Below are 20,210 nucleotides of genomic sequence, written 5' to 3'. Positions count from 1 at the left end.
GGAGAAGGTGGAGCTTGGTATTCAGGTTTGGTTGCTTTGGAGTACAGCTTCAAGTGAAGTTAATCTGAGGTGAAGCAAACAGAAAATTGTGGAGGTTTTGTTGGTAGGATTTTTGTTCTAATCTTTTAATGATCCTTTATTTTACACTTTTGCTCCTTTATGCTTCTGTGTATGTCAGGTTTTGTCATTGTTGCTATTTTCTGATGCAAACTGAACATTAAAATTAAGCAGGGAAGCAGAACAAAAGGGCTGTTTGGACAGGAAATAGGTGTTCAGAGAAGCAAACTTGACTTTCTTTATCATTACTTTTAGTTCAGAATTTAAGTGTCATTAAAAAATCCTTGAATAAAAGTCATCTCCAGTAACAGGCTTTTCTCTTGGATTGGATGTTTGAGGAGTCATTTGTCAGTTTTTGTAAATGACATCTTGAGGAGGTCTATTTGATATGTCATTTTCCATAAACTTAAGATGTTAAGTTGCTAAAAGACATATATATGTGGTAGGGTTAAGTTGGTCCTTTTTAAAGAATTGAAATGCCAGCTGTTTTTTTTTTTATCCCCCAGTATACCTCCCCTTTTTTAAAACTTCAGTATACTTTAAATCTAGCAATATTGTTGGCATTTTTAATATGCTTATAATTTTAGTTTTGTTTTTTAAAAGATCATGGATTCATTTTATATAGAACAAGGTAAAACTTTCTCCTTTGTTCAAACTTCATTTCTTTCAAAGGTGGACGTAAAGTAATTGACACCCTTTTGAAACAGGAAATGGATGGATTTCTATTTTTCAGAGGTATAGGTAGACTACCAAAACTTAAAAAAAAGTATTTATGAATCTATTGACATTTCTTACTTATGAAATAATTGTAGTATGTTTCAGTACCAGAAGTTTCCTTTAGAGGCTCTTGTCTTTATATTGTTACTCTTTGATCGCATAGAAATTAAGGTATAGAATAATTTGAATAATCAGTATACTTGTATTTGCTATGCTGCTTCTTCCAGATCATGCAAAAGTTTTTAAATTAATGCTTTTCTGCTCTATCTATTGCATAAGCAATACTATAGTAATAATAAAATCAAGAAAAGTCACCCAGATATCCACAAGAAGATCATTGTGAGGTGGTCTTATTTTTTTCCTCCTCTTCTATTCTGCACCTTACCATATTCTTATATTTTCCCCCTCATTGTAAATAAAGGCAGTTTTATGTTTTTTCATTAAATTATATCATCTATTATTAAAATTGTTTTCATTTCATTTGCTATATAATTCTCTTAGGTTAATGGGACCTTAATTACCTAGTCTTTTACCTGTTTTACGTTTAGATTGTTCCTAATTTTTCACCATTTTAAACGGTATTGTGTTGAACAAACCTCTTTGTGTAAATTTTAGAATACTTTCCTCTTTATTTCTTTTGGAAAAATCCCTTGGAGTGGACTTACCTAGATCAAAGGATGTAAACACTTCACTAGCCAAATTGCCTTTCGAAAAGGTTATTCCAATTTATATTGCCACCAGAAGAATGTGCTTCAAAATTTCTCTAATGGGTAGCCCCTTAAGTGTTCTCATTAAAGTGTGCCTCTGAAGCTCTCTGACTTGTTGATTAGTTTTTGCCTAAACTAATAGCCTATTTTAAATTCCATTTTCTAAGATGTAGATGGATCTAAATCCATTTTCTGGACATTAAGATCAGCTGAAGGAAATTGGGAGAATTTTTACCCACTTAAGTGAGTGAGCAATTATATTTTTGTTGGTTATATTGTATGTATTGCTTCATTTAAGTAGAGGGCTTAATGTTTTACATTGGCATTGTTGTTCACGCCAGCTTTTCTCAGTACATGTTTCTTTGGTAAGCACATACCAGAAGAAGTATTTTCTTTTAAGAAAGTACATCAGAAACATTTTTTGAGAGGTGGCGGTAGTATTTGACTTAACTCTGAACAGGTATGAATAGCACATTTCTGATTTTTAAGTACAATATAGAAACAATTAGTATGTATAGATCTAGGTTTTAAAATGATATATTACACCTTTCCAGTATTTCACAGGCTTTCAGTTGAAGGCAAGATGACTACACACACGTAGTGTGTTACTTGTCCTATGTTGTTTCCGTTTGTCTTTAAGAGCATTCTCCGTTTGGCAATAACTTCTGCATTATGTATATACTCTTACCAGCTAGTCTGTTAAATAGAATAGGCTATAACTGTTCAGGATAGGAACTTGTTAACTAATGCACCAGAATAAACTTAAAAAGTTGTTTTAAAGCAAAATTCTGTAAGACGTTTAAAAATTCTAATTTTAATTTATAAATGGGAGCTAGTGTTAAGTCATGGGTTAAGCTCTAACTCACTGATGGAACCAGTAGTTGAGCATGTATGTATAATCTTGAATTAAATAGTCTAGCTCATTTTGAAGTTTAAGTGATTTATTTTCTGTAAATTTTTGCTGATAAATTTAGTATCTCTAACTTTCAGAGCTAGTGTTGGTATGTTGGTCACTGTGTTTGTTTCAGGGGGAAGTTTTTTTTTTTTTTTTTTTTTTTTCTTTTAATGCCTGTTTTGTTTTTCATGGCTTAAGAGTTTGATTTTTCCAGATACTTTGGTTTTCTTAACATTTGCAATGGAAGAGAAAAAACTTAAAACTAATCACTTTTAATTAATGAAATAATTGTTGCAAAATACATTTTCTCTGCATTTAAATTTGCTAGATGTGTCAGAATTTTATACAGATAATCTAAGTACTTTATTCATGAGTAGAACAATTGTTTGAGTTTCACCTGAATATTTAAAATTTATGTTGGTGCTTAAATATTTATATCATATTTCCTTTGTTCTGAATTTGAGAAGATGTATTTAATTTTCTTCTTAACAGATTCATCTTATTGCTGCCAGGTAGAGATGAAGGTACTTGTAAATATAACAATTTTAGTGAAAGTCATTCAAATTTGACTGTAGATTACATTTTGATGGGTACCCAACATAAAGGTTTACCTACTCCTCTAGTACTCCGGTAACATTAGAACCTTGAGAACAGATAATCTTTAATTGTTTCTCTATTGTACTGGTCTCTGGTTGCAGAACTAGGGAGTATCCTTTTTAGTACACTGGTTTCATTCGTAGTGTAGAAGCCAGTTTTCTAGAGGGAGAAGAATCTCTAAATGACCTAATATTGAGGCAAGATAACAATAGTGATAGCTCTATTTTATTCTTTTAGAATGGAGAAAAAAAGTGATCTAGAGGGGGGATATTAAATGCATTCAAAGTCTCTATTGTTTGTCTCCATTCAAGGGGAATACAGTGATTTTTCATTTTCTTAATGACATAAGGAAAAAGGTTAAGGGGCAGCAAGTTGGTAAAACTTGAAAGAGCCTAGAAACCGTGGCTTAGTAATTACAAGGTCTCTTTGTTCTGTGTAATAGGGGGACTTTACAGTTCTGCAGTGTTTTTCCTGTATGGCTTCTTTATAAAAGTAGGTAAATGTTTTAGGAGGGTTTTTTGTTTTTGTTTTTAAATAACTTAGGAATGCTTATTTATTAACTGATGTGTATATTAACCTGTTTGGCTGAATCTGATTTTCTGCATTTGTATGTCATTAGGAAAAAAAAAGAACTCAAAACATTATTGTGGCTAGTAATGTTATGGTAGAAGGGAACAGATCCATCTATCTCTCTATACCTTTTTTTTCCCTCCCCAAATAAGCATCTTGGGTACTTCCCCTACTCCCATGTTTTTTGTTTGTTTGTTTGTTTTGTGTTTTGGTCAGTACTTGATTTCTTAGCAAAATTTAGCACTACTGACTACTCTTTACTTCTCTTGAAACTCCTCCCATAAGTTTAATGATATGCCTGAGCTTCCTTCTGTTTGTGATCTCTGTCCTTGCAAATGTTTCCTCTTTACAACCATTAAGTATTGGAATTTTGTAGGATTCTGACCTTAACATTCTTCTCTCTATATTCTTTTTGGGTAATCTCCAGTCCCATATTGTCAGTTAATATCCTGTATATATTAACAATTCTGAGATTGGTATCATAGTTTTTTGTTTGCACTTGAGACCCCTGTTCACCCAGCTCATGAATGTTTCTTCCATACCTGTGTTAAACTCAACAAAGCTGAACTTATCTGCTTATTTTGTCCTCCCCAGCAGTGTCCCTCAAGCCCTTTTTTCCCTCCTCTCACAATAGGGTGGGTATTACTATCCATGCTAGAACCCAGGTGTCATTCTGATTCTTCCTTTTCTTCATCCCCAGTTAGCCACAACTTCCTATTGATTTTAAACCCATAGTAACTCTAGGATCCATCCTTCTTTTTCTTCACCATCTTAGCAAATGTCATGCTATGGTTTCTCAGATTACTAAAACAGCATCCTGACTGATCTTCACTTCCAGTTTTGGCTCTCTATAATACATTCTTCACTATGCATTTACATCTGTCTATCTGCTTAAAATTCTTTAGTGATTTCTTATTGCCCTTTGAACTTTCTTAACTACCAGCTAATTCTGTGCTAAGCATTCTCTCAGGTAGTCACCAAACAATCTTAAGAGGGGAAGTATTGTTACCTTCATTTAACAAGTGAGATGATTTAATGAGAACCTACTGTATAGCACAGGGAACTCTACTCAGTGCTCTGTGGTGATCTAAATGTGAAGGAAATCCAAAAAAGAGGGGTATATGTATACGTATAGTTGATTCACTCTGCTGTTATATAGAAACTAACACAACATTGTAAAGCAACTATACTCCAAAAAAAATTAATTAAAAACACAAGTGAGATGATTTAGAAATGCTTGCTGATTTGTCCAGGGTTGCGTTAGCTGGTGAGTGGCTAGCATACTTTGAACTGAAGTTTGCCATAATAAAGTCCTTCCTCTTAACCACCCAGCCATGTGCCTTATAAGCTAACCCCTACTTACTTCTCCATCTTCTTTTTTCCCCACACCATTCCGAACTATTTGCAGTCCCTCCTTCTAAGACATACTCAAAACTTGTTGCCTGAAGGACTTCCCTGGCCATCCAGTGGTTAGGGCTCTGCACTTCCACTGCAGGGGACACAGGTTCTATCCCTGATTGAGGAACTAAGATCCCGCACGCTGCTCGGTGCGACCTAAAAAACAACAACTTGTTGCCTGAGCCTAAAGGTGCTTTAAGGAAAACAAACATTTTCAAAGAAGAATTTCTGACAATTTTTTGGAACACTCCAAAAAGATACGACATTTTAGCATCCCTAGAATGTAAGAAAGTAAAAGAATGAGAGACATAGGAAAAATAAAAGTAGTTTTCCATATGGGGTTAGTTCTGAATTTCAAAGCTGTTGAGTTCCTCACATTTAATAAAAGCTTGAGACCTAATTGTGCAAGAGGAAGATTAGGGAAAGTGTGAAAGCACTTTATCTGAGCTATTTGAAATGCTAATGACCTCCTTAAATAGCTGTTAGCCAGGACGTTGTGTTCATTTTTTCATCCAGGTGTGTAAAGAATCTACCTGTGAACACAAATCATGAGGTACTGAGTAACTTATAGGTAGGGAAGTAGTCTCCATATATTTGTTTATATATCAAGTATATCATCAAAAAAGTTAAATACTGCAGCTAATCTTGCCTAGAAAGAAAATTGAGATAAACTGAGAAATAGTTGACTTGGAATCATTTTCATTTCAAGTATTTTCTTTCTTTCCTCTCTCTCTCTCCACCATCTCCCTCCAACATATTTTAAGGCAAAAGGACCTCCCCTGGACCAAAAAACCCCAAGAACCTTTTAAATCTATAGCTTTTAAAGAAACTTGGTGTTAAAAGAAAAAGAGCAAGTAGATAGAGCTTTTGTAAATATAGGTAAATATTAGTCTCTTTGAAGGGTTTGATTTCTTAACTATAGTTGGGAATTAATGTAATTATAAATTCTTAATAAAAATCCATGGTTGCCCATTATAAAAGCAGAAGTTTTTGGTTTTACCATTAAAGTATTTTAGAAGTGGAAAATGCCATACTACTCTCAAGTTTTAATTTGGTATATTTTACTATCCAGAGTAATCTTTTGCTTTTTTTTAAATAATAAAATTGTCAACTAACAGCTCATTTAATAGATGTTAAATGTTGTAATACATTCATATAATAATAATAAAAAAACAGAAGAAATTTGAAAATAATATATTATTTAGCTTTGGTAAATAAGAATACACAGTCATTTCTCTTAAATGTTTAGATAATTACTTAAAATATATAATGTACGCCTTCTGAATGAGAACCAAATCCTGATAGCTATAGAACTTATAAAGTACATTCACTTTTAGTAGGAAAAATAAGTCTTGGCAGATTAAAGTGGAAACCTACACTGAAAAGGTCTCGTTAATTGCCTAAAATAATTGTTTCAGTAAGCCAATTCTTAGTGAGCTGTATGCATAGAGGCTAGTCAGGTTGTCAAACCCAGTTGACTAGTCAGGTGAGTTTACAAAGTGGTAAAAGACTGGTTCTTTTCTGAAGGATTCGTATCTTATAAGTCAGTATTGTATATTACTGAGTGCCAAATTGTGGTTTGTTAAAAATGATTGCTGTAGGAGACAGAGTCAAGATGGCATACTAGGAGGATGCAGAATTTGTGTCTCCTCACAACTAGGGCACCTACCTGGCACCGGTGGGGGGACCATGGGCACCTAAGGGGACGGGAGGAACCCCCAGTGACTGGCTTGCGGGATCTTGGTTCCCAGGCCGGAGGTTGGGCCCGAGCTCCTGTGGTGGGAGCTCCAAGTCCAAACGGCTGTACTAACAGAGAACCTCAGACCCCAGGGAATATCAATCGCAGTGAGGCCGCCCAGAGGTCCTCATCTCAGCACCAACACCCAGCTCTATCCAACTGTCTGCAAACTCCAGTGCTGGACATCTCAGGCCAAACAACCAGTGAGACAGGAATACAGCACTACCCATTTAAAAAAAAAAAACAAAAGAAATGACCAAAAAAATTGTTACACACAATGGAACAAGGTAAAAACCTACAAGACCAAATAAATGAATAAATAGGCAACCTACCTCAAAAAGAATTCAGAGTAATGATAGTAAAGATGATCCAAAATCTCAGAAACAGAATGGAGAAAATACAAGAAACATTTAACAAGGATCTGGAAGAACTAAAGAGCAAACAAACAGTGATGAACAACACAATTACGGAAATTAAAAATACTCTAGAAGGAATCAATAACAGAATAACTGAGGCAAAAGACCGGATAAGTGAGCTGGAAGATAAAATGGTGGAAATAACTGCCAGGGAGCGGAATAAAGAAAAATGAATGAAAAGAATTGAGGGCAGTCTCAGAGACCCCTGGGACTACATTAAATGCACCAACATTCAAATTATAGGGGTCCCAGAAGAAAAAGATAAAAAGAGAGGGTCTGAGAAAATATTTGAAAAGATTATAGTCGAAAACTTCCCTAATACAGGAAAGGAAATAGTCAAGTCCAGGAAGCACAGAGAGTACCATACAGGATAAACCCAAAGAGAAACACGCCAAGACACATATTAAATTATCAAAAATTAAATACAAAGAAAAAATACTGAAAGCAGCAAGGGAAAAGGAACAAATAACATACAAGGGAATCACCATAAGGTTAACAGCTGATTTTTCAGCAGAAACTCTGCAAGCCAGAAGGGAATGGCAGGACATATTTAAAGTGATGAAAGGGGAAAACCTACAACCAAGATTACTTTACCCAGCAAGGATCTCATTCCGATTCGACGGAGAAATCAAAAGCTTTACAGACAAGCAAAAGCTAAGAGAATTCAGCACCACCAAACCAGCTTTACAACAAATCCTAAAGGAACTTCTCTAAGTGGGAAACACAAGAGAAGAAAAAGACCAACAAAAACAAACCCAAATCAGTTAAGAAAATGGTAATAGGAGCATACATATCGATAATCACCTTGAGTGTAAATGTAAACGTATTAAATGCTCCAACCAAAAGACATAGACTGGCTGAATGGATACAAAAACAAGACCCTTATATATGCTGTCTACAAGAAACCCACTTCAGACCTAGGGACACATACAGACTGAAAGTGAGGGGATAGAAAAAGATATTCCATGCAAATGGAAATCACAAGAAAGCTGGAGTAGCAATACTCATATCAGCTAAAATAGACTTTAAAATGAAGACTATTACAACATATAAGGTAGGACAATACATAATGATTAAGGGCTCAATCCAAGAAGAAAACACAACAATTATAAATATTTATGCACCCAACACAGGAGCACCTCGATACATAAGGCAAATGCTAACAGCCATAAAAGGAGAAATTGACAGTAACACAATAATAGTAGGGGACTTTAACACCCCACTTAACACCAGTAAACAGATCATCCAGACAGAATATAAATAAGGAAACAAGCTTTAAATGACACAGTAGACCAGATGGACTAAATTGATGTTTTTAGGACATTCCACCCGAAAGCAGAAGAATACACTTTCTTCTCAAGTGTTCATGGAACATTCTGCAGGACAGAGACCCATATCTTGGGTCACAAATCAAGCCTTGGTAAATTTAAGAAAACTGAAATCGTATCAAGTATCTTTTCCGACCACAGTGCTGGAGACTAGATAATCAGTTACAAGAAAAAAACTATAAAAAATACAAACACATGGAGGTTAAACAATATGCTACTAAATAACCAAGAGCTCACTGAAGGAATCAAAGAGGAAATCAAAAAATACCTAGAAACAAATACAGTGAAAACACGACGACCCAAAACCTATGGGATGCAGCAAAAGCAGTTCTAAGAGGGACGTTCATAGCAATACAATCCTACCTCAAGAAACAAGAAACATCTGAAACAACCTAACCTTACACCTAAAGCAATTAGAGAAAGAAGAACAAAAAAATAACCCCGAACTTAGCAGAAGGAAAGAAATGATAAAGATCAGATCAGAAATAAATGAAAAAGAAATGACGGAAACAGTAGCAAAGAACGATAAAACTAAAAGCTGATTCTTTGAGAAGATAAACAAAATTGGTAAATCATTAGCCAGACTCATCAAGAAAAAAAGAAGACTCAAATCAACAGAATTAGAAATGAAAAAGAAGTAACAACTGACACTGCAGAAATATAAAGGATCATGAGAGATTACTACCAGCAACTCTATGCCAATAAAATGGACAACCTGGAAGAAATGGACAAATTCTTAGAAAAGCACAACCTTCTGAGACGGAACCAGGAAGAAATAGAAACTATAAACAAACCAATCACAAGCACTGAAATTGAAACTGTGATTAAAAATCTTCCAACAAACAAAAGCCCAGGACCAGACGGCTTCACAGGCGAATTCTGTCAAACATTTAGAGAAGAGCTAACACCTATCCTTCTCAAACTCTTCCAAAATATAGCAGAGGGAGGAACACTCCCAAACTCATTCTACGAGGCCACCATCACCCTGATACCAAAACCAGACAAACATGTCACAAAGAAAGAAAACTACAGGCCAATATCACTGATGAGCGTAGATGCAAAATTCCTCAACAAAATACTAGCAAACAGTATCCAAGAGCACATTAAAAGGATCATACACTATGATCAAGTGGGGTTTATTCCAGGAATGCAAGGATTCTTCAATATATGCAAATCAATCAACGTGATACACCATATTAGTTGAAGGAGAAAAACCATATGATCATCTCAACAGATGCAGAGAAAGCTTTCGACAAAATTCAACACCCATTTATGATAAAAACCTTCTAGAAAGTAGGCATAGAGGGAACTTTCCTCAACATATTAAAGGCCATATAGGACAAACCCACAGCCAACATTGTTCTCAATGGTGAACAACTGACTAAGATCAGGAACAAGACAAGGTTGTCCACTGTCACCACTATTATTCAAAATAGTTTTGGAAGTTTTAGCCACAGCAATCAGAGAAGAAAAAGAAATAAAAGGAATCCGAATCGGAAAAGAAGAAGTAAAACTGTCACTGTTTGCAGATGACATGATACTATATATAGAGAATCTTAAAGATGCTACCAGAAAACTACTAGAGCTAATCAGTGAATTTGGTAGAGTAGCAGGATACAAAATTAATGCACAGAAATCTCTTGCATTCCTATACACTAATGATCAAAAACGTGAAAGAGAAATTAAGGAAACACTCCCATTTACCATTGCAACAAAAAGAATAAATTATCTAGGAATAAACCTACTTAAAGAGAAAAAAGATCTGTATGCAGAAAACCGTAAGACGCTGATGAAAAAAATTAAAGATGATACAAACAGATGGAGAGAGATACTATGTTCTTGGATTGGAAGAATCAACATTGTGAAGATGACTGTACTACCCAGATTCAGTGCAATCCCTATCAAACTACCAATGGCATTTTTCACATAACTAGAACAAAATATTGCACAACTTGTATGGAAACACAAAAGACCCCGAATAGCTGACACAATCTTGAGAAAGAAAAACTGAGCTGGAGGAATCAGGCTCCATGACTTCAGACTATACTACAAAGCTACAGTAATCAAGACAGTATGGTACTGGCACAAAAACAGAAATATAGATCAATGGAACAGGATAGAAAACCCAGAGATAAACCCACACACATAGGGTCACCTTATCTTTGATAAAGGAGGCAAGAATATATAGTGGAGAAAAGACAGCCTCTTCAGTAAGTGGTGCTGGGAAAACTGGACAGCTACATGTAAAAGAATGAAGTTAGAACACTTCCTAACACCATGCATAAAAATAAACTCAAAATGGATTAAAGACCTAAATGTAAGGCCAGGCACTATAAAACTCTTAGAGGAAAACATAGGCAGAGCACGCTGACATAAATCACAGCAAGATCCGTTTTGACCCACCTCCTAGAGAAAGGGAAATGAAAACAAAAATAAACAAATGGGATCTAATGAAACTTAAAAGGTTTTGCACAGTCAAGGAAACCATAAAAAAGACGAAAAGACAACCCTCAGAATGGGAGAAAATATTTGCATACGAAGCAACTGACAAAAGATTGTCTCCAAAATATACAAGCAGCTCATGCAGCTCAATATCAAAAAGACAAACAACTCAATCCAAAAATGGGCAGAAGACCTAAACAGACATTTCTCCAAAGAAGATACACAGATTGCCAACAAACACGTGAAAGGATTCTCAACATCACTAATCATTAGAGAAATGCCAATTAAAACTGCAATGAGGTATCACCTCACATCAGTCAGAATGCCCATCATCAAAAACTCTACAAACAATAAATGCTGGAGAGGGTGTGGAGAAAAGGGAACCCTCTTGCACTGTTGGTGGGAATGTAAATTGATACAGCCACTATGGAGAACAGTATGGAGGTTCCTTAGAAAACTAAAAATAGAACTACCATATGACCCAGCAATTCCACTACTGGACATATACCCTGAGAAAACCATAATTCAAAAGGAGTCATGTACCACAGTGTTCACTACAACACTATTTACAATAGCCAGGACAAGGAAGCAACCTAAGTGTCCATCGACAGATGAATGGATAAAGAAGATGTGGCACATATATACAATGGAATATTACTCAGCCATAAAAAGAAACGAAATTGAGTTATTTGTAGTGAGGTGGATGGACCTAGAGTCTGTCATACAGAGTGAAGTAAGTCAGAAAGAGAAAAACGAATACCATATGCAGACACAAATATATGGAATCTAAAAAAAGAAAGATGGCTCTGATGAACCTATGGGCAGGACAGGAATAAAGACACACGTAGAGAATGGACTTGAGGACACAGGGAGTGGGAAGGGTAAGCTGGGACGAAGTGAGAGAATAGCACTGACCTATATACACTACCAAATGTAAAATAGATAGCTAGTGGGAAGCAGCTGCATGGCTCAGCAAGATCAGCTCGGTGCTTTGCGACCACCTAGGGGGTGGGATAGGGAGGGTGGGAGGGAGACGCAAGAGGGAGGGATATGGAGATATACATATGCATATAGCTGATTTACTTTGTTATACAGCAGAAACTAACACAACACCATAAAGCAATTATACTCCAATAACTATGTTTAAGAAAAAAATGTTGAAGGTTATATATGTTTGAGTCTGCCCAGGTGATGCAGTGCTGCTACCAACTTTTTAAAAATTTTATTTAATTTTTTTTTGGATATAGAGCAAAAGCTTTAATTCTGTTCACCTGAAAATGGACAACCCCAAAATGGTAAAGCAGAAAGAGTAATAGAGGGACATGCTCCCATCCACATTTTCCTGGTTCAGTAGGTTCTGTGTAATTTTCCAGTTGCCCAGGAAGCTCCAACTTCATGGGATTCTTCAGGTGATGAAGAGGCATGGAAAATACACTCTGGATGTGAGAATGACGTGACTGTGAGCAGTGGTGAACAATTGAAAGCTTCTATGCAGAGAAGTGGTGACAACAACGTTAAAGAGGATTAATTTAATAATTACAATACGTATACTGAACACTGTATCAGAGTTTAACTTTTTTTTAATTTTTAAGAGCAGTTTTAGGTTCACAGCAAAATTAAGAGGAAGGTACAGAGATTTCCTGTGTATGACCTGTGTCCCCACACATGCATAGCCTACCCCATTATCAGCATTCCTCACTGGAATGGTACATTTGTTAAAATTGATGAACCTGCATTGACACATCATTATCACCCAAAGCCCATAGTTTACTTTAGAGTTCACTCGTGGTGTTATATATTCTGTAGATTTGGGCAAACATACAAGGAGATTTATGCATCATTATAGTATCATAAGAGTATTTTCACTGCCCTAAAAATCCTTTATATTCCTCTTGTTTAACCCTTCCCTCTCCTCCTCTGCCCCTGACAACACTGGTCTTTTTACTGTCTCCAAAGTTTTACCTTTTTTAGGATGTCATATAGTTGGAAGCACACCATATGTAGCATTTTCAGTTTGGCTTTTTCTCTTAGTAATACGCATTTAAGCTTCCTTCATGTCTTTTCATGGCTTGCTATCTTACTTCTTTTTGGGACTGAATAATATTCCATTGTGTGGTTGTACCACAATGTATTAATCCATTTCCCTACTGAAAGACATCTCAGTTGCTTCAGATACTTAACTCTTCACAGAATATTCCTTTGTCACCTGCCCTAACTGAAGCTTTCCCAAAGACCGCCACTTTCCTTTGGTCTTCTCGAGCAGTGGCTGTTGATTCTTGTTAAAAGGGGAGTGAGGTCTGTGTTTTCTAACTCCCTTTGTCAAACCATTGCTCTTCCAAGCAGAAATCCTGTGATCCTTCTAATATGACTGCTTCTCCTGTCCATTATCTTATCTATATCATCTTCATGTTTATTGAGGATTTTGGCACCTGGTTGAAGTTCTTTTTTCTCCTGTTTAGCCATCCAAGTGACTTTCCACTTCTGTGAATTCAGGGATTTTGGTTTTTTTAATGTATTCTTTTATCCTCAGTGCCTAGAACAGTGGGTGGCGCATAAATGTGCTCACTTAATATTTATTGAATAAATAAACTTTTAATAAATAAATTTTTAAAAACTTCCTGACTTCTGTCTCCACAGAGCCTTAGCAATCTATTCCAAAGACCAAGCCTGAGACCTTATCGCTGCTTGAAACAATTCCACCCCAGAAATTTTTTCTGAGTATAGAAGTATAATACATGATAATTACTAAAAATTTAGTAAATAAATAGACAAAAAAAAATCACTCATAATCTAGCTGTCTAGAGATGAAAATGGATATTTTGCCTATATCTTTCTAGCCTTTTTTCCCTCTACACATATGTTTTAAATTTTTTGAAATGAGGAGTCATAACGCAAATACTGTTTAAAAAACCCAGATGTTTTATGTGTGTGTAATTTTAGGGTTTATTGTGAAATCTTTCCATGTAATTATGCTTTATTCACTCAAAGCATATTAATGCCTGCTCTGTGCTAGGCAGTGTGCCAGTTGCTAAAGATACAACATTAAAGGAAACAGCCCCTGCGCTAAAGATGCTTACATAAATCTCCTAAGTGATGACATCATTGTCAATGGCTCCGTAGTGTTCTGTTGTATGAAGTACCATAGTTTGTTTAACCAACCCTCTATCCTTTTTGCTTAGGGAGTAATTTTTTTTTACTCTGAGAAACAGTGCTGCCGTGAGTATGTCCTTAGGATAAATTCATAGAAGTGGAATCTTGGGTCAAAGTGTACATGCATTTTTAAGTTGTTCTGGGGAAAACTTGTACTACTTTATATTCTCACCAAGAAAATATGTATTGGGTTGGCCAAAGAGTGCTTTCGGTTTTTAAGTAAAAATAAAAGACACATTTTTCATTTTCACCAAGAGCCTCATTGAACAACATATTCACCCTTTTGTTCCACTGCCTTCTGCCATTTTTCAGGCAACTTCATAATTCCATCTTCCCAAAACTTTTTATCTTTTTGAGCAAACAACTGTTCCAGGTGCCCTTTATAGTCTTCCAGGAAATTGAAATTTTTCCATTAAGAGAATTTTGTAAAGACCTAAATAAATGAAAATCTGAAGGTGTAATGTCTGGTGAATATGGCAGATGAATCAGAACTTACCAGCCAAGCTGTAACAGTTTTTGCTTGGTCATCAAAGAAACATGCAATCTTGGGTTATCTTGATGGAAGATTATGCGTTTTTTGTTGACTACTTCTGGACACTTTTCGTCGAGTGCCGCTTTCAGTTGGTCTAATTGGGAGCAGTACTTGTTGGAATTAATCGTTTGGTTTTCCAGAAGGAGCTCATAACAGAGGACTCCTTTCCAATCCCACCATATACACAACATCACCTTCTTCGGATGAAGACCGGCCTTTGGTGTGGTTGGTGGTGGTTCATTTCACTTGTCCCACGATCTCTTCCGTTCCACATTATTGTACAGTATCCACTTTTCTTCGCCCGTCACAATTTAAAAACAGATCATTTTCATTACATTTAAGTAGAGAATTGCATGCAGAAGTATGGTCAAGAAGGTTTTTTTTGCTTCATTTATGTGGAACTCAAACATCAAAGCAATCAACGTAACCAAGCTGGTGCAAATGATTTTCAGCGCTTGATTTGGATATTTTGAGTATGTTGGCTATGGTCCTGCGTGGTATAACGTTGATTGTCCTGAATTAATGTCTCGATTTAATCGCTATCAACTTCAACTGGTCTACCCGACCGTGGAGCATTGTCCAGCGAGAAATCTCCAGCACAAAACTTCACAAACCACTTTTGACACATTAGATCAGTTAAAGCACCTTCTCCATACACTGCACAAATCTATTTTTGCAATTCAGTTGCGTTTTTACCTTTCTTGAAATAATAAAGCATATGCTGAAAATGTTGGTTTTTTTCTTCCATCTTTAATGTTAAAATGGCTACACAAAAATTCACCAATTTTGGTAAGTTTTTTTAATGCATGCTGATATGACAGCTGTCACATGCAATCTAACAAAATTGTTTCGAATGAAGTTAAAGACAACTAAGTGCTACTAGAGCCATCTTACAGAAAAAACCGAATGAACGTTTTGACCAACCCAATAAAAGCTAGTTTAACTGCGTAATAAACCAGTAGGTATGTTCATTTTTGAGTGATTGCCAATTTGGTGAGTAAAATTTTTTTCTTTATTGAGGTGTAATTTCCATACCATAAAATTCACCCATTTAATAAGTGTTCAGTAATTTTTAATAAATTTACAGAGTTGTGTAATTACTACCACACTGCAGTTTTAGAACATTTCCATCACTCCAAAAAGATCCCTTGAGTCTGTTTTTAAACAGGACTCATTTCCATCACCAGTCCTGGGTATCCAGCCAATAGTCTGCTTCTCTATCTCTGTAGATTTGCTCTTTCTTAGCATTTCATATAAATGGGAATCATAAAATACATGGTCTTTTGAGTTTGGCTTCTTTAACCTAGGATGTTTTTGAGGTATATCCATCTATCATTAGCTTCGTCCTTTTCTTTTTTTTTCCTTCCATATTTATAATTAGCTTGGTCCTTTTTTTTCTTTTCTTTTTTCTTTTTTTCCCCCTTTTCTTTCTTTTTTTCTTTAAGTGGAATTAAACAGCATTTATCCTTTTGTGTCTGGCTCATTTCACTTAGCATAATGTCTTCAGGGTTCATTTTGTAGCATATATGAGAATTTCACTCCTTTTCAAGACTAAATAATATTCCATTGTATGTATATATGTCACATTTTGTTTATCCATTCATCCATCCATGGACATGGTGGTGTTTCTACCTTTTGGCTATTGTGAGAAATGGTGGTATAAACATTAGTATATAAATATCTGTTCTAGTTCTTGCTTTCAAATCTTTTGGGTATATGCCCAGAAGTGGAATTGCTGGATCATAGCAGTCCTATATTTAGCTTTTTGAGGAACTGCCAAGCTGTTTTCCATAGAAGCAGCACCATTTTACATTCCCACCACCAACGCACAAAGGTTCCAATTACTTCACATCCTTGCCAAAACGTACTGACTTTTTGAGAATAGCCATCTTAATGATATAAAGTGGTATCTCATTCTGGTTTTGATTTGCATTTCTTAATGATTAGTGATATTGAGCCACTTTTCATGTGCTTATGGGCCATGCTTGGGTGTACCTTCTTTGGGGATATGTCTATTCAAGTCCTTTGCCCATTTTTGGATTAGTTTGGATTAGGTTGTTCGTTGAGTTGTAGGAGTTCTTTATATATTCTAGGTATTAATTGCCTATCAGATAAATCATTTGCAAATATTTTCTCCCATTTTGTGGGTTGTCTTTTTTTTTCTTTTTTTTGTGGGTTGTCTTTTTACGCTGTTGATAGTGCCCTTTGATGGACAAAATTTTACAGTTTTGATAATGTCCAAATTACGTTTTTCCTTTTTTTGCTTGTGCTTTAGGTATCATATCCAGGAAATCATTGCCAAATTCAGTGTTTATATCTTTTGCCATATGTTTTCTCCTAGGCGTTTTGTAGTTTTAGCTCTTATGTTTAGGTCTTTGATCCATTTTCTGTTAATTTTTGCATGTGGTATAAGGTAAAGGGTTCAGTTTCATTCTTTTGCGTGGATATCCTATTTTCCTGGCACTGTTTGTTGAAAAGACTGTCCTTTCTCCATTGAATTGTCTTGGCTTAATCACTTTTTATTGCCAAATAGTATTCATTGTGTAGATATATACCATATTGTATTTATCCATTTACCAGTTGATGGACATTTGGATTGTTTCCAGTTTTTGGCTAGTCTGAATAATGCTGCTATGAACATTTACATATAAGTTTTTGTGTGGCATACATTTTTGTTTCTCTTAGGTAGAAACCTAAAACGAATTATTGGGTCATGTGATAACTGCATGTTTATAGGAAATGGCTAAACTGTTTCCCTAAGTTTCTGTGTCTTTCACATTCCTACCAGTAATGCATGAGTTTTTCACTTTACCCTCACCAACACTTAGTATATATAGTAAGTCTTTTTAAATTTAACCATTCTAGTAGATGTGGAGTGGCATTTCATTGTGGGGTTAACTTGCATTTCTTAAATGACGAATAACTAATGTTGAATGCTAATCTATTTTTCTGGCTGTAGCCTCCTGTCATTCCAATTCTCGCTCTCTTTTTCCCACCACACTTAGTCTTAAGCTTGATTAAGACCTCCACTTTCAACACCTGTTGTTTCTTCTTTTCCTTAGCATCAGTTCCCTCTTCAATCACTTTTCTTCTCAGTATTCTTAGCTTCTAGTCTTGGAGCAGTTCTACCGTTTATATACTCTGCTTTTAAAACTAAGCTGCTGAATGCTACCAGAGAAAGTCACAGAATTTTATGTTTTGATACCACTGTGAATTTTTCTGTAACTTTTAAAATTTTTTTATTTATTTATTTTATTTATTTTATTTTTGGCTGCGTTGGGTCTTCGTTGCTGCGCGCAGGCTTTTCTCCACTTGCGGTGAGCGGGGGCTACCCCTCGCTGCGGTTTGCGGGCTTCTCTCGCTGCGGTTTGCGGGCTTCTCGTGGTGGTCTCTCGTTGCGGAGCACGGGCTCTAGGCGTGCAGGCCTCAGCAGCCGCAGCACATGGGTTCAGTTGTTGTGGCACACGGGCTCCAGAGTACAGGCTCAGTAGTTATGGCACACAGGCCCAGTTGCTCCGTGGCATGTGGGATCCTCCCAGAGGAGAGCTCGAACCCGTGTCACCTGCATTGGCAGGCAGATTCCTAACCACTGCGCCACCAGGGAAGCCCTTTCTATAACGTTTTATTTTGATTTAGTTTCATATAGAAGTTGCATAAACATTACAAAGAGCTCCCATTCCCTTTTCCTAGGTTATCAGTTGTTACGCTTTGTCCCATCTGCTTTATCATATTCTCTGTCTTCTGTGTGTGTACAAATAAAGGCACATTATTTTTTTCTGAATCATTTGAGAGTTAAGCTGGAGACTCAGGTTATATAGCTATTAAGTGGTAAAGCAGGGATTTAAATTCAGATCTTTTTTTGGTCTCCCTTGTATCTGGCACATACTTGGTGCTCTGGGAATGCTTCTTGAATTGACCAGTGACTACAGCTCACCTGTTAGAATCTATATCGTGTCTCTTCTTGGGGTTTTAGCATGTATAGGTGCGTGGGCTTTGAAGTCAGACTCGCTGGATTCAAATCCTTGCTTTACCACTTACTAGCTGTTTGACCTGAGCAAGTTCCATAATCTCACTAAGCCTCAGTTCCCTCATTTCTAAAATGGAGGTGATAATAGTCCTACTATTATTGTGAATATTAGAGGAGACAATGCAGGTAAAGAATTTATCATGGACTCTCTCATTTCTATTCTTATCTTGTCCTACTACTCTGATTTAGCTACTAGCTTCTCTTAGTTTGTCCTGCCCCATGATTTTTTAACTGACAGAGTTGATGAGACATCTAAGTGAATTTCTAGGCAGTTAGCAAAAAGAGAACTCTGGAGAAAGTTCTAGGCTAGAGTCATACTTGGAAGACATTTACTCAGACCTGCTAGTTAGAGCTTTGAAACTTGAACTTTGTAGATAAAAAGACAAATAGCAGGTGATGAGATATTGAGATATAGGTCCAGGAGCCATACATCTTTGGACGTAACAGTTTTTAAGTATTTTTTAATTGGCTTCTAAACTTTTGAAATATTTCAGAAATATCAACTTTTTGGCATCCATAAAATACAGTCACATACTTGGAAGCAGTACAGAAATTTGAGGTACCATGATGTTTCTGCCCTTTTTCTACACCCTCTCCAAAGGTACATGTTTTTTTCAATAAAATATTCTATCTTGTTAGATCACATGTCCTAGGTTTTGATTCAGAAGATAATGGTCATCATAGGTCATCATAGGTGTGACCCCATTTGACAAGTAGGAGGAAGAGAAATCATCAAAGGAATTAATTCCAAAGTAAGATTTCATTAATGTTATATTGTTTTTTTTGTTTTGTTTTGTTTTTTTACTGCGCAGTCATCCTTTATTTTTTTTTCACATCTTTATTGGAGTATAATTGCTTTACAATGTTGTGTAACACATAACAAAGTGAATCAGCTATACGTATACATATATCCCCATATCCCCTCCCTCTTGGGTCTCCCTCCCATCCTCCCAATCCCACCCCTCTAGGTGGTCACAGAGCACCAAGCTGATCTTACTGTGCTATGCAGCTGCTTCCCACTAGCTGTTTCACATTTGGTAGTGTATATATGTCCATGCCACTCTCACTTCGTCCCAGCTTACCCTTCCCCGCCCCATGACCTTAAGTCCATTTTCTACATCTACGTCTTTATTTCTGTCCTGTCTCTAGGTTCTTCAGAACCTTTTGTGTGTGTTTTTTTAGATTCCATATATATGTGTTAGCATACGGTATTTGTTTTTCTCTTTCTGACTTACTTCACTCTGTATGACAGACTTTAGGTCCATCCACCTCACTACAAATAACTCAGTTTCATTTCTTTTTATGGCTGAGTAATATTCCATTGTATATATATGCCACATCTTCTTTATCCATTCATCTGTCGATGGACACTTAGGTTGCTTCCATGTCCTGGCTATTGTAAACAGAGCTGCAATGAACATTGTGGTACATGACTTTTTTTTTTTTTTTTTTTAAGTGAGGTGGAATAGCTGCTTTTTTTTTAAAGTATTTGTTAATTTATTTATTTATGGCTGTGTTGGGTCTTCGTTTCTGTGCGAGGGCTTTCTCTAGTTGCGGCAAGCGGGGGCCACTCTTCATCGCAGTGCGCGGGCCTCTCACTATCGTGGCCTCTCTTGTTGCGGAGCACAGGCTCCAG

General features: G+C 36.2%; 1 protein-coding gene across 7 annotated transcripts in view; it reads left to right on the top strand.

Annotated features, from left to right (window-relative positions):
- The window catches only part of ZFAND6 (zinc finger AN1-type containing 6), a 73,539-nt gene that overhangs the window by 9,602 nt on the left and 43,727 nt on the right, over positions 1–20,210 (top strand). Inside the window, exon 2 of one of the 7 annotated variants that reach the window (XM_082448889.1) lies at positions 19,069–19,175. The exons of 4 other annotated variants lie outside the window; for them this stretch is intronic. In XM_082448889.1, the coding sequence (XP_082305015.1) occupies positions 19,139–19,175 (37 nt within the window). In that variant the 5' untranslated portion in view covers positions 19,069–19,138. Of the gene's footprint in view, positions 1–51; positions 104–19,068; positions 19,176–20,210 lie in introns of those variants that run through there. 2 more of the 7 variants (XM_082448888.1, XM_082448884.1) reach the window with 2 other exon arrangements.

The sequence above is a fragment of the Balaenoptera physalus genome, assembly GCF_965194825.1.
Source record: "Balaenoptera physalus genome assembly, chromosome: 2".
Lineage (NCBI taxonomy): Eukaryota > Metazoa > Chordata > Mammalia > Artiodactyla > Balaenopteridae > Balaenoptera > Balaenoptera physalus.
Note: the sequence above shows the minus strand (reverse complement) of the source record. Positions and strands in the feature narration are given on the sequence as shown.